The sequence below is a fragment of the Diaphorina citri genome, unplaced genomic scaffold, assembly GCF_000475195.1.
Source record: "Diaphorina citri unplaced genomic scaffold, Diaci psyllid genome assembly version 1.1 scaffold1306, whole genome shotgun sequence".
NCBI classification, from domain to species: domain Eukaryota; kingdom Metazoa; phylum Arthropoda; class Insecta; order Hemiptera; family Psyllidae; genus Diaphorina; species Diaphorina citri.
Window position 1 is genome coordinate 32802 of NW_007378735.1, and position 11610 is coordinate 44411.

The following is an 11610-nucleotide window of genomic DNA, read 5'->3' on the forward strand; positions in this document are numbered from 1 at the left end:
AAATTTACTTAAACAGTGGTAAACTAGACATCTCCACTAATGTTTACTTTGTTGCATATTGCATACTCAAATAGTTTCACGGCACTCATACCAAATCTATCGTAAATCTAAACAGTGGTAAACTAACATCTCCACTAATGTTTACTTTGTTGCATATTGCATACTCAAATAGTTTCACGGCACTCATATTGAATCTATCGTAAATCTAAACAGTGGTAAACTAGACATCTCCACTAATGTTAACTTTGTTGCATATTGCATACTCAAATAGTTTCACGGCACTCATATTGAATCTATCGTAAATCTAAACAGTGGTAAACTAGACATCTCCACTAATGTTAACTTTGTTGCATATTGCATACTCAAATAGTTACACGGCACTCATATTGAATATTGAATCTATCGTAAATCTAAACAGTGGTAAACTAGACATCTCCACTAATGTTAACTTTGTTGCATATTGCATACTCAAATAGTTCAATGATTGTTTTAACAAATCCGTGACTTGGATAGTATCGGCCCCACAAGAGATGGGACAACGTTTGTCACCGAAGAACTACAATCATCACCACTGTGCCATTTGTCCGCACTTGTAATGGACAAACCAGACATGGGATTTTCCACACAGTTGCTACGTTGGTGGAAGTCCAAATGGGTCGGCGGCTATAAGAATTTTCAAGGTGAGTTTTAACGGTTTTGTTTTACAGGTCACCAGAGTAAAGTTGAGACCATTTTTACTTTAACCCATAAGAGCCAAACTTTTCTTTTCTTCCATTGGATCTTGCTGAAATTTAACCGCTTCTATCTCCGGACTGGTACCTACTGAGTACCTGAATGTGTCAAATAATATTTTGACAAATTTTGTTTTCTAACTAATAGACAAATCCCCAATGCACTCTGACGTGGATATTAGCAAAAAAGAGGGAAGTGTTCGGTCAAGTTTGGTGTGACTTTAATGTAGGCCTTGGCTCTCATGGGTTAACCAAGTGGTTCATAGGAACTAATCATTGGATTTATCAACTTAGGGTAGTAAAATTATTTAATACAACTTTGAGAACCACATATACAACTAGCCTCAAAATAGTAAACTCTCAGCTGCAGAGGTTTTGTTGCATTCTTACATCTGTGATCTGTTGGGAAATCATACATTCAACAAATCAATATTAAGCTATCACCACTGACTTCAGTTCAATAGTTTACTTGTAGCTCAGCAAATAGTTACTTCATATTCGTACCTTTTTATACCAACCTCAGTTCTGTAATGAAGGAAAATTTAACATTAAGCTAATTTCAGGACCAAAATATCTCAGAGAATAAGATCTGATTGGTCCTAGTTTTCGCTGGCTGACAGGGGCAGTTGCACTTTTTACTTTCTATTGCAAGTAGTACAGTGAAGCTAAAAACATTGTAAATGAATAAGCATGTATTGTAATCAGTCCAAATTTTAATTAGGTACGCCAGCCTAGTTAGCTTAGTTGGTAGTGCGTCTGCCTTGTAAGCGCTAGGCCGCGGGTTCGATTCCCGCCCGGGGCGGCAACCTCAGTAGTGTACTGGTTAGCACAGTGGACTTTAGGGTAGGTAATTATGCAGAAGTCATGTCCGTGGAAAAGAAAAGCTCCTTTTTGTATTTAACCTAACCCTATAATAACACTAATCACTGCTCTGATTGTGAAAACTCCTTCTTGCGTTTAACCTAACCCTATAATAACACTGGTCACTGTGTGTGCCAGTTCCTGTGGTAGCAATATTCCACGGACGTGACCTCTGCACATGCACAAGTACCGACTTTAGATATGAAGTTTGGTGGTTTGAGTCCAAGTTATACCTACCTACTAATTATTTATTGAAGTGTTCTTATCTATTTACGAAGGAGGGAATGATACAAGTCATAATCATAAAATATTTATTGTGACAAGCATTACTTAATCATGCTCAACACAGTAAAAATGTGGTACTTATTTAGAAGTCACATCAATGGAAAACTGCTACAAAAAGGGGCTGTTACAAATGAGCACTCATCAGTTTTATTATAGGGTTAGCTTAAAGGCTTAAACACAGAAAGGAGCTTGCACAAAATTTGAGCAGTGACTGGTGTCATTATAAGGTTAGCTAAACAAAAAGAAGCTTTCTTTTTCATTGTCATGACTTCTGAATAATTACCCTTAAATACAAACTTTACAAAGCCATTTTTACATTAAAACCCAGTCTTGGATAATGCTGTAGTAATAGTTCCAAAACCATACCCTCCACAAAATTCCGCCCCAATTCTAGCCCTGACCACCTAAACCTAAACTCTGAAATCTCTGACCCTGCTTTCTTCACTAAGGCTTAAACACAAACCCATTTTTATATTGTCCTTTCCAAAATGTCCTCACCCCCTTAATCTCTGGCCCTGATTGCCCTTCCCAAATGTCCCCTCAATTCTGGTCCTGATAATCAAGACTAGACCTAAACCCAAAAACCCATACTAATATTCTGGCTATTTCCTGTCACCCTATTATTCTGTGTTATTAAAAAAACCCAAACCCATTTTTATATGCTCTCTCATTCTCTATCTGCTCTTCTCTTCCTCTCTCTCCTTGATTCTCTTTCTCTTTTTATTTCTTTTTTCGGTAATTTTTCAGAAGTCACGTCCTTGGAAAGAAGAGCTCTTTTTTGTGTTTAACCTAAGCCTATAATAACACTAATCACTGCTCTAATTGTGAAAACTCCTTCTTGCGTTTAACCTATAACAACACTGGTAACCCTATAACAACACTGGTCACTGCTCGTTTGTGTCAGTTCCTTTGGTAGCAATATTCCACGGACGTCACTTCTGCACAAGTACCTTTTTTTCCCTATTACTTTTCTATTTCTCTGTTTTATTCTTTCTCTCTTTGTTTTTTTTTCTTTCTCTGTTTATTTCTCTCTTTTCTCCTCAAAGGCTTTGCTATTTTCCTCCCTATGAAATCAGTTATGTTTGTATTCTCATCAAACGAAATACTAATAATGTCAGCATAAATGAGGGAGAGGGATAGAGGAGAATTAGGAAGGAGGTGCTAAAGAAATTGAGTGCAAAGGGCATCCACTCGTAAAATTTGTGTCAGCCCAAAGCAATCACCCTACTTAGGGCTGATTGAGAGGCTGACGAATAAAATTTGTGTCAGCCCAAAGCAGTCACCCTACTTAGGGCTGATTGAGAGGCTGACGAATAAAATTTGTGTCAGCCCAAAGCAGTCACCCTACTTAGGGCTGATTGAGAGGCTGACGAATAAAATTTGTGTCAGCCCAAAGCAGTCACCCTACTTAGGGCTGATTGAGAGGCTGACGAATAAAATTTGTGTCAGCCCAAAGCAGTCACCCTACTTAGGGCTGATTGAGAGGCTGACGAATAAAATTTGTGTCAGTTACCCCCTACCAAAATGGAACATTTTAAAAAGGTGTAAAACAAGGTAAATTTACAAGATTTGACTAAAGACGGATAATTCGGCATAAGTGGACTGTATGGTGGAATATAAGATAATAAGATTACTCAAGGTTTGGCAGAGGTAATAATTTACTTGAGGGACGTGACAATATTGTGCCATGAGGGGTTTGAACCTCGGCAACTCTAACCAAGTTGTCTGAACCGGGGAAAACTTTTGTTACTCGGGCAATGGGCCAATCACGAGGCAGAGAATTCTCACTGAGTATGAATACAACATCATTGACCTTTAGATTAGGTGCCTTTTTGTGCCATTTGGAACGTTGCATAAGAGTATGCAGATATTCAGTGAGCCACCGTTTCCAAAATAACTGAGTGATTTTCGTGAGTAATTTCCAACGAGTAAGGGTGTTATCAGCGCGGTCGAAGACTTCAACATCAGGACGGGCAATGAGTGGACCACCAACGAGAAAGTGGCCAGGCGTTAGGTAATCAATACCATCATCAGGGAGTGATGAAATGGAACCAAGGGGGCGAGAATTTAGGACAGCTTCAACTTGACAAAGTAGGGTGTTGAATTCCTCTTGATAAAGCGGTCGTCCATCGAGGATACGAGATAGGTGCATTTTTGCAGACTTGACTCCAGCTTCAGCAAGACCGGAGAAATTGGGGGCACCTGGGGGGTGAAACTTCCAGTTGATTCCCTGGGCATGGACATGTTCATGAAGGTCGGGATAGACGTTTTTCAGGAAGACGTTGACTTCACGCATATGATGGGCGGAACCTTTGAAGTTTGTGCCTTGGTCGGAATGTATCTGACTGGGTTTGCCACGACGAGCGATAAAACGGTCAATTGCCGCTAAGCATGACTCCGTGGTTAATGAATTGGAGAGCTCGAGGTGTACTGCTTTCACAGACATGCATACAAAAACTGCAATGTATGCTTTAGTAATGGGGGAGTTGCGGCGTGGTCCAGATTTAAGTAGGTATGGACCGGCGAAATCAAGGGCGGTGTTTATGAAGCACCGGCCTTGCTCAAATCTTGATATAGGTAAGTCACCCATGTATTGTGGGCGAGTGGAGGCAGTTGACTTATAACATTTTAGACACATGAAAACACGTCGCTTGATGAGGTTACGTGATCCCACGATCCAGTATTGGCGGTGAAGTAGGTTTTGAATGAGGCGAATACCTCCATGTAAAGAATATTGGTGCAGGAAATCCACAATCAGGATGGCAAGATGAGATTTAGATGGCAGCAATATTGGATGCTTACTAGCATCAGGCAGCGGTGAGTTCTTCAATCTACCCCCTACCATGAGAAGGTCGGAGGGGCCAAGGTGAGGCGATAAACATTTCAGATGACCAAGATGTTGCTTATTGTTGGTAAGTTCTTTTATGACATCAGCAAAATAGAACTTCTGCGTAGCACGGACACAAATTGTCATAGCTGTGTCAGTTTCATGATGAGTTAGTGGACCACTTTGACAATCATTCTTGTGAAGGCAATTGTGCTTGAAACGGAGCATCCAAGCAACAACACGTTTGAGTCTGGTGAGGGAAGAGAACTGACTAATGAGAGTAATCATGTCAGACTCTTGACTGGAATTCTGGTGCGAAGTGAGTGACACTTGCGGTTTCATCTCAGGTACAGGAACAGGAACGGATGTGCTGGGCAGTTCAGGCCAGCACTTAGCATCTTGACGAAGATATTCAGGTCCATGGAACCAGAAATCATAATGAGATATGACTTGTGATGGCAGCATTCCACGAGTGGCAAGGTCAGCAGGGTTTTGACCAGACGAAACATACTTCCATTGTTCAGGATGTGTTTTATCGGTGATGGCAGCGACACGATTCGCAACAAAGGTTTTCAACTGGTACGGTGGAGTTTGTAACCAAGACAATACTGTGGTCGAATCCGTGAAGCAAGTGATTTTCTCAATTTGAAGGGATTGAGTGAGGGGTCCAAGGCTGTCAATGAGTTTGACCAATAGGTGAGAGGCACAAAGCTCCAGACGTGGTATACTGATGGTTTTGAGCGGAGCTACTTTGCTTTTAGCTCGCAACAAATTGGTGAGAACAGTACCATCACTACATAGAATGCGAAGGTACACAACGGCGGCCATGGCAGAACTTGAGGCATCGGAGAATCCAACGAGTTGATGAGTGGATGCCACAGAACTGTTCATGTAACGAGGGATCCGAAGATCGGTAAGTAACGGTAGTTCCTGAACGAAAGCATCCCATTCGCTCAAGAGGTGAGTCGGCAGTGGATCATCCCATCCTCCTTTGTTTATCCAAATCTTCTGGATGAGGATTTTGAGAAAGATGACCAGGTGAGTAAGATATCCGTTGATATCAAATATGGAGGCTACATTGGACAACACAGATCTTTTTGTGGCAGTATTTGATGACTTGATGTTGATGGTATAACAGAATGTATCTTCTGTTGGGTCCCAATAGAGACCAAGTACTTTGATGGTAGTACTGTCATGGAGGACCAGAGATTGTTCACGGTCTTCAAGGGGAATATCGGACAGAACTTCAGGTGATGAACTTGTGAATTTTTTCAGATCAAACCCGCCAGATTGGAGAAGTGTAACAAGGTCCTGGCGAAGTTGCTTGGCAGCAGAGATGGTGGGTACGGAGCAGACAATGTCATCTACATAGCAGCATTCCGTGAGTACTTTACAGGCTTCAGGAAACTGATTCTTTTTGGTCTCGGCAAGTTCATGGAGACATCGTTGTGCAAGATAGCTGGCTGGTGTGAAGCCAAAGGTCAGACGCTTCAATTCCCATTCTTGTATGGGTTGGTTTCTGTCAAAGCGCCAAAAAATATGTTGGTACTGACGGTCGGAAGGATGCAGAATGATGCATCTGTACATTTGACGAATATCAGCACATAATGCAACAGGTTGAAGACGGTATTGTATGATAATATCACCGACATCCTTTTGAAGTTTTGGGCCAACATACATGGTTTCATTGAGGGTTTTGTTGGTTGTACTGGATTGTGAGGCATTAAACACTATGCGGAGAGGATGACTGGATGACTGCTTAACAACAGCATGGTGAGGGAGCACATATGGAGATTCAGTGTCAGCAAGTTCTAAATGGTCTTGATCAATGTAGGTTTGTAGGTTAGCATGATATAATGCCTTGATGCTATGGTCTTTATCTAGGCGTCTTTCCAAAGACTGAAATTGACGAAGAGCACTTTCACGAGTACTCCCAAGATCGGGACAGGTGCCATTCTTGAAGGGTAGACGGACAATGAATTGTCCACTTTCATTTCTCTGATGGGTTTTCTGGAAATGTTGCTCACACAATTCTTCATCAGGATTGACAGCAACTTCATGTTGGACTTCCTCAATTTCCCAGAACCTTTTTAGTTCGTGAGACAAAGGATCAGATTGTACAAACATTGATAGGGAAGAATCACATGATTCTTGAGGCACTTGGCCAATTAATACATTACCAAATATGGTGGGTAGACAATTGGGTTCACCCTGTATAATAGGTTTGTCAGGAAGCAACAGGTGACCAAGATAAGCAGCTCCAATAAGAATATCAACCTTCGATGGTTTATGGAAGATTGAATAGTCGGCTAGATTCTGATATTTTTGAGCAAGTTGTGCAGGAACGGCTTTGGTGGGAATTTCAGCAGATATGCTGGGAATGATGGTGGCATTGAGGTCTATCAGTGGGGTGTGTTCAGAGCCCATTGGTGTAATGCGTAACATAATGGCAGACTGTAGAGTTGATACAGGTGTGTGGCCTAGGCCAGTCACAAGACCATTGGAGTGGTGTTTGGGCAAACCAAGTGTTTGAGCAAGTGAGTTAGTGACAAAGTTCACCATACTGCCAGGGTCGATAAGGATGCGAACCCTGTGCCACAATCCACTGGCACATTGTACTTGGGCAGTAGCAGTACCTAGGAGTACTGTATTGCAAGTAGGCGGTTCATGACAGGTGAGTGACGCTGCATGGGTTTCAGGTTTTGACGGGTTAGAGCGGTGTAATAGGGTATGGTGAGATTTTTGGTGGCAAGTCCGGCAACTGTATGTGGATTTACAGAGAGATCGGGGGTGTGGTCCGAGACAAGCAAAACATAGCTTTGCATCAGCAACAGCTTGATGACGTTGATCAGGAGACAAGGCAGCAAATTTAGGGCAATGTTGAATCAGGTGACCTTGCTTGCAGACTGGACAACTAGAATACTTGGTGGAGCTTGATGGTCTATCTAACTTGACATCAGTGGTGATAAATGACCGTGGAATTGCAGTTGGAGTAGGCTTGCGTGTGTCAGCAGACGGTGTTATCTCAAGAACAGTCAGTCTTTTCTTGATGAAAGACATCAGATCCTTGACGGTAGGCATGTTGTCGCTGGACGCGAGTTCATGTTCAAACAGTCTACGAGTCTCAACAGGAATGGATTTCAGTGCCAAATGGAGAAATATGAAATCGGCTAGATCTTCAATATGCAGATCACTAATGGCATCTACATGAATGCAATATGAATCCAAGAAATAACGTAATGTGGCAGGACACTCTGAGACAGCAGGTTTTGTGGCTAGGATCTTGTTGAGGTAATGAGTTGCGACTACACGCTGGTTGGTGAATTCATCAACAAGTTTGTTGTAAGCACGTATATAATTGTGTTCACTGAATTCAATTGATTTTATAATTGAAAGGGCCTTTCCCTTCAGGAGTGATGTCAAATAGGAAAATTTCTCAATTTGAGACAGGGAACTGCTATGAATAAGAGTATCATACAAACTTTTGAAACTTGAGAACTTTTCAATTGTTCCATCAAACGGCTCGATTTGAATCTTGGGGATACGTGCCTTTTCCTCATGCACGGTAGGCGCATCTGTGATTATGGAAGGTGGAGTAGGTAGTGGTGCAATTTTCCTTTGATGGGCTTTGATAGCATAATATAGTCTCTCAGCTTCAGTTGAGTCAGTTTCTGCATGCTGCTCACTATCTTCAATGGTGCAGTTGATTTCTATCAAATTGGTTTCTGCATTTTCGAAACTGGAGAAAATGTCATCAATCTTCTCTGCTCGGACGATGAATTCTGGCAAACGGGACTCATCATTAATTAATGAGAAGGTCACTTCCAAACTTTTAAGATATTTAGCACGTAATTTTCTTTGCTTTTCAAGTTTCTGTTCGGTAATGGACGGAGGCGACATGGTAAAATAATAAAATGTTCAAATTTCAACTTTTCAGAAAAAATTTCAAAGTTCAATAATTTTTAAAAAATTCAAATTTCTCGCGCGTTCACAAAATAAAACCAGGTTTGTTTACATTCCATAATTTTCTGGATAGCTTTAACAAAAGAGAGAAAAGGAGAAGTCTGTGTTGATAGGAGTTTGTTATTCTGGTAGTTTTACCTGTAAAAAAAAAAAAGTTTTGTGAACCTGTAAGAAAGGTTGTCAGCTATCTGCGTAAGACAATGTGACATGACTAGGTCCATAATAGGAAGGAACCCAGATATTATGGAGACCAAATATTATTTATTTTCTGTGCGTCCAAAGGGTTTAAAAGCAAATCCGTGACATAGGTCTATCTCACGGACATGCATGGCTATCACACGGACACGGGAAGTATTTCCATTTCATGGTCACCTCCATAGTGAAACGCGTTCCATAAAACGTATTATTTCATATGACAATGTACAAAAAGATTCATGAAACTCGGTTTCACCAGTGTGCACTGCTCTGTGTTACCCTTAAGGGATTCGTGAAACGCATTTCACTATAGTGTGCATTGCCCCTTATGATTTCAGCTAAGAAAATGCCGGCAGTCTTAGACCCGTACGCATTGGCCAATGATCCGACAGCCCCGGATCTTTTTACGGATGCTTTCGAATTGCCGGAAAACAAACCCAACCAGGCGCTCAAGAAGTTCCTCCGGAAAGCAGACGACCGAGCGTTCAGGCGAGAAATGAGGCTGCGGTATTTTGGAAAGTCGAGACACCCGAACACGGAAAACAATTTGAACACAAGAAAGACCGAACCGGAATTCACATCCGTCGAAACACATCCGGACAATGTTTACATTGAAAACAAATATACTAATTTGTTTATTGAGTAAACGAGAGCGGCTTTTTAATATGACTGGATTACGCGAGGTTATCAGGCAGTACTGGCCTCGTGTGAACACCATAGGCGTCCAAGAACAGTCAAGTTAGTAGGTTAGTTTGAATTTGAAATAGATCATTATTGTTTGGGGGCACGGTTGGTCCAGTGGTAACGCGCTTGCTTGCCATGCAGAAGGTCCCGGGTTCGAATCCCACCATCGACTAAAAATTGTACTCGTTTTTCGATTGCAAATATTTCAACGGGTAACTTTCTGGAGTTCTCGTGTTGACCAGCACCTAAATGGGGAGTATTGTGTCTCTTCTCGCCCATCTGATGAGAGGCATACTACGGGATGGGCATGCTACGACACAGGCCACAAGCGTCTAATGTAGCAGTTGTTCCATTGCTACGAAATAAAAACGGCGGTGGAACACTCATCTTTTAAAAACTTCAAACTTCTTCAAAAAACCCCCGTCTCGAAGAATCTCTGAAGTTAAAGAGACGTGAATTTCCAGGAGATTCAGATTATGTGCTCTGGTGCTATACTGCGTTATGTTTTGCAGATAGAGCAGAGTATCCTGGAAATATTGAGGCCCTTGGGAATGTAGTATATTGTATAACAGTAGCAACATGTGTAATTCTCGCCGAGTATCCAACCTCATCCAGTCCAGCCCGAGGTAATGTTCAGATACCCGGTCGAATTTCCTTAAATTGCAAACATACCTTACACAGGCATTCTGTGCAAGCTGAAGGGATTGCTGCAAACCATCAGTCAGATTGGGGTAAACTACATCACAGTAATCAAATAGGGGAAAAACCAAGGCCTCAATTAATCTCTTCTTTAATTCCTTTGGAAATGATTTCCTGTACTTGCTGAGGGAATGGAGGGAATAAAATACCCTCTTCCTCACCTCACTCACATGACACTTCCATGAGAGCGTATTATCGATGTATACCTACCCCTAGATTTCTGGCTTCTGACACCAGAGGTAATACTACGCCATCTAATACAATTGGTGGGAGGTCAGCTGTGCCTAGTGAGTTTACAACCTATTATTATTTTTTCTCAACTTTTTTACCTGGAAACATTTTTTGTTTGATTTTATTTTTTGAATTCTAAATTTTTTATTAATTTGATTTGACTTTCTAAATTGTAATTTGATTTTTTTTCTTTTATTCTAAATTGTAATTTTCTCTTGTTTTTCATTACCTTTTGATTTAATTTTTACCTATTTTTGTTTTAGTACTAAGTTTGGAAAATCCTGTGGTGCTGCTATGGGCACTAAAGTTGTGACAGGCTCAAATGAGCTTAACACAAAGAAACATTACATTTTTGTTCATTTATATTAGCTATTAAAAACAAGCGAATTACAAAGCAAACAAAAATAAATATAAAATAAATTTTAAAAATTGCCGCCGGAACAGCTATCTCACGTCGTCCGAGCTCATCCTAGCCCGGTACATAAACACAGCCTAAAGCTCTCTGAAGATCCTGCAAGTGCAACTTGATGTATAATATTATCACAATACTAAACTCGTGATGTTGGCCATGGATTGGAACTGGTTTTGTGAAAAAATAAATAAATGTGCTATACCTATATTCTATACATAGGTAGATGGTACCTACTTGTCTTCTTAAGACAGAATTATTTATTTATCTATTTGAAGAAGAGGTTTGATAGAGGGAATTGTACCTAAAGGTCCACGGGAGAGAATTCGTTACCTCCCTAAAAAATGATAAAATCTACCCTGGGCGGGAATTAAACCCGCTCCGGGACCCAAAGCTTACAGAGTAGACTGGCATATTTGATTTTCGATAATCTATATATATAAAAAAGAATAGGTATTTTTTTGTGTGTGTGTTTGTTCGAACTTTATGCCCGGCCAAACCGCTCATCCGAGCTATACCTTCTATACATATAGGTAGATGGTACCTACTTGTCTCCTTAAGACAGAATTATTTATTTATCTATTTGAAGAAGAGGTTTGATAGAGGGAATTGTACCTACGGGAGAGAATTCGTTACCTCCCGAAAAAATGATAAAATCTATACCCTGGGCGGGAATTAAACCCGCGCCGGGACCCAAAGCTTACAGAGTAGACTGGCATATTTGA

The 11610-nt window shown here is 40.9% G+C and overlaps 1 protein-coding gene across 1 annotated transcript; it reads right to left on the reverse strand.

Moving 5' to 3' along the window:
* Positions 1 to 3391: 3391 nt before the first annotated feature.
* Positions 3392 to 8688, reverse strand: LOC103515252. Its single transcript, XM_008480182.2, has one exon. The coding sequence runs from the start codon at positions 8602 to 8604 to the stop codon at positions 3508 to 3510; it is 5097 nt and encodes a 1698-aa protein (XP_008478404.1). The 5' UTR covers positions 8605 to 8688; the 3' UTR covers positions 3392 to 3507.
* Between the last annotated feature and the right edge of the window lie 2922 nt (positions 8689 to 11610).

Excerpts from the sequence above, each read along its gene's own strand:
- LOC103515252 (XM_008480182.2), bottom strand. The coding sequence starts at position 8,604 with ATGTCGCCTCCGTCCATTACCGAACAGAAACTTGAAAAGCAAAGAAAA.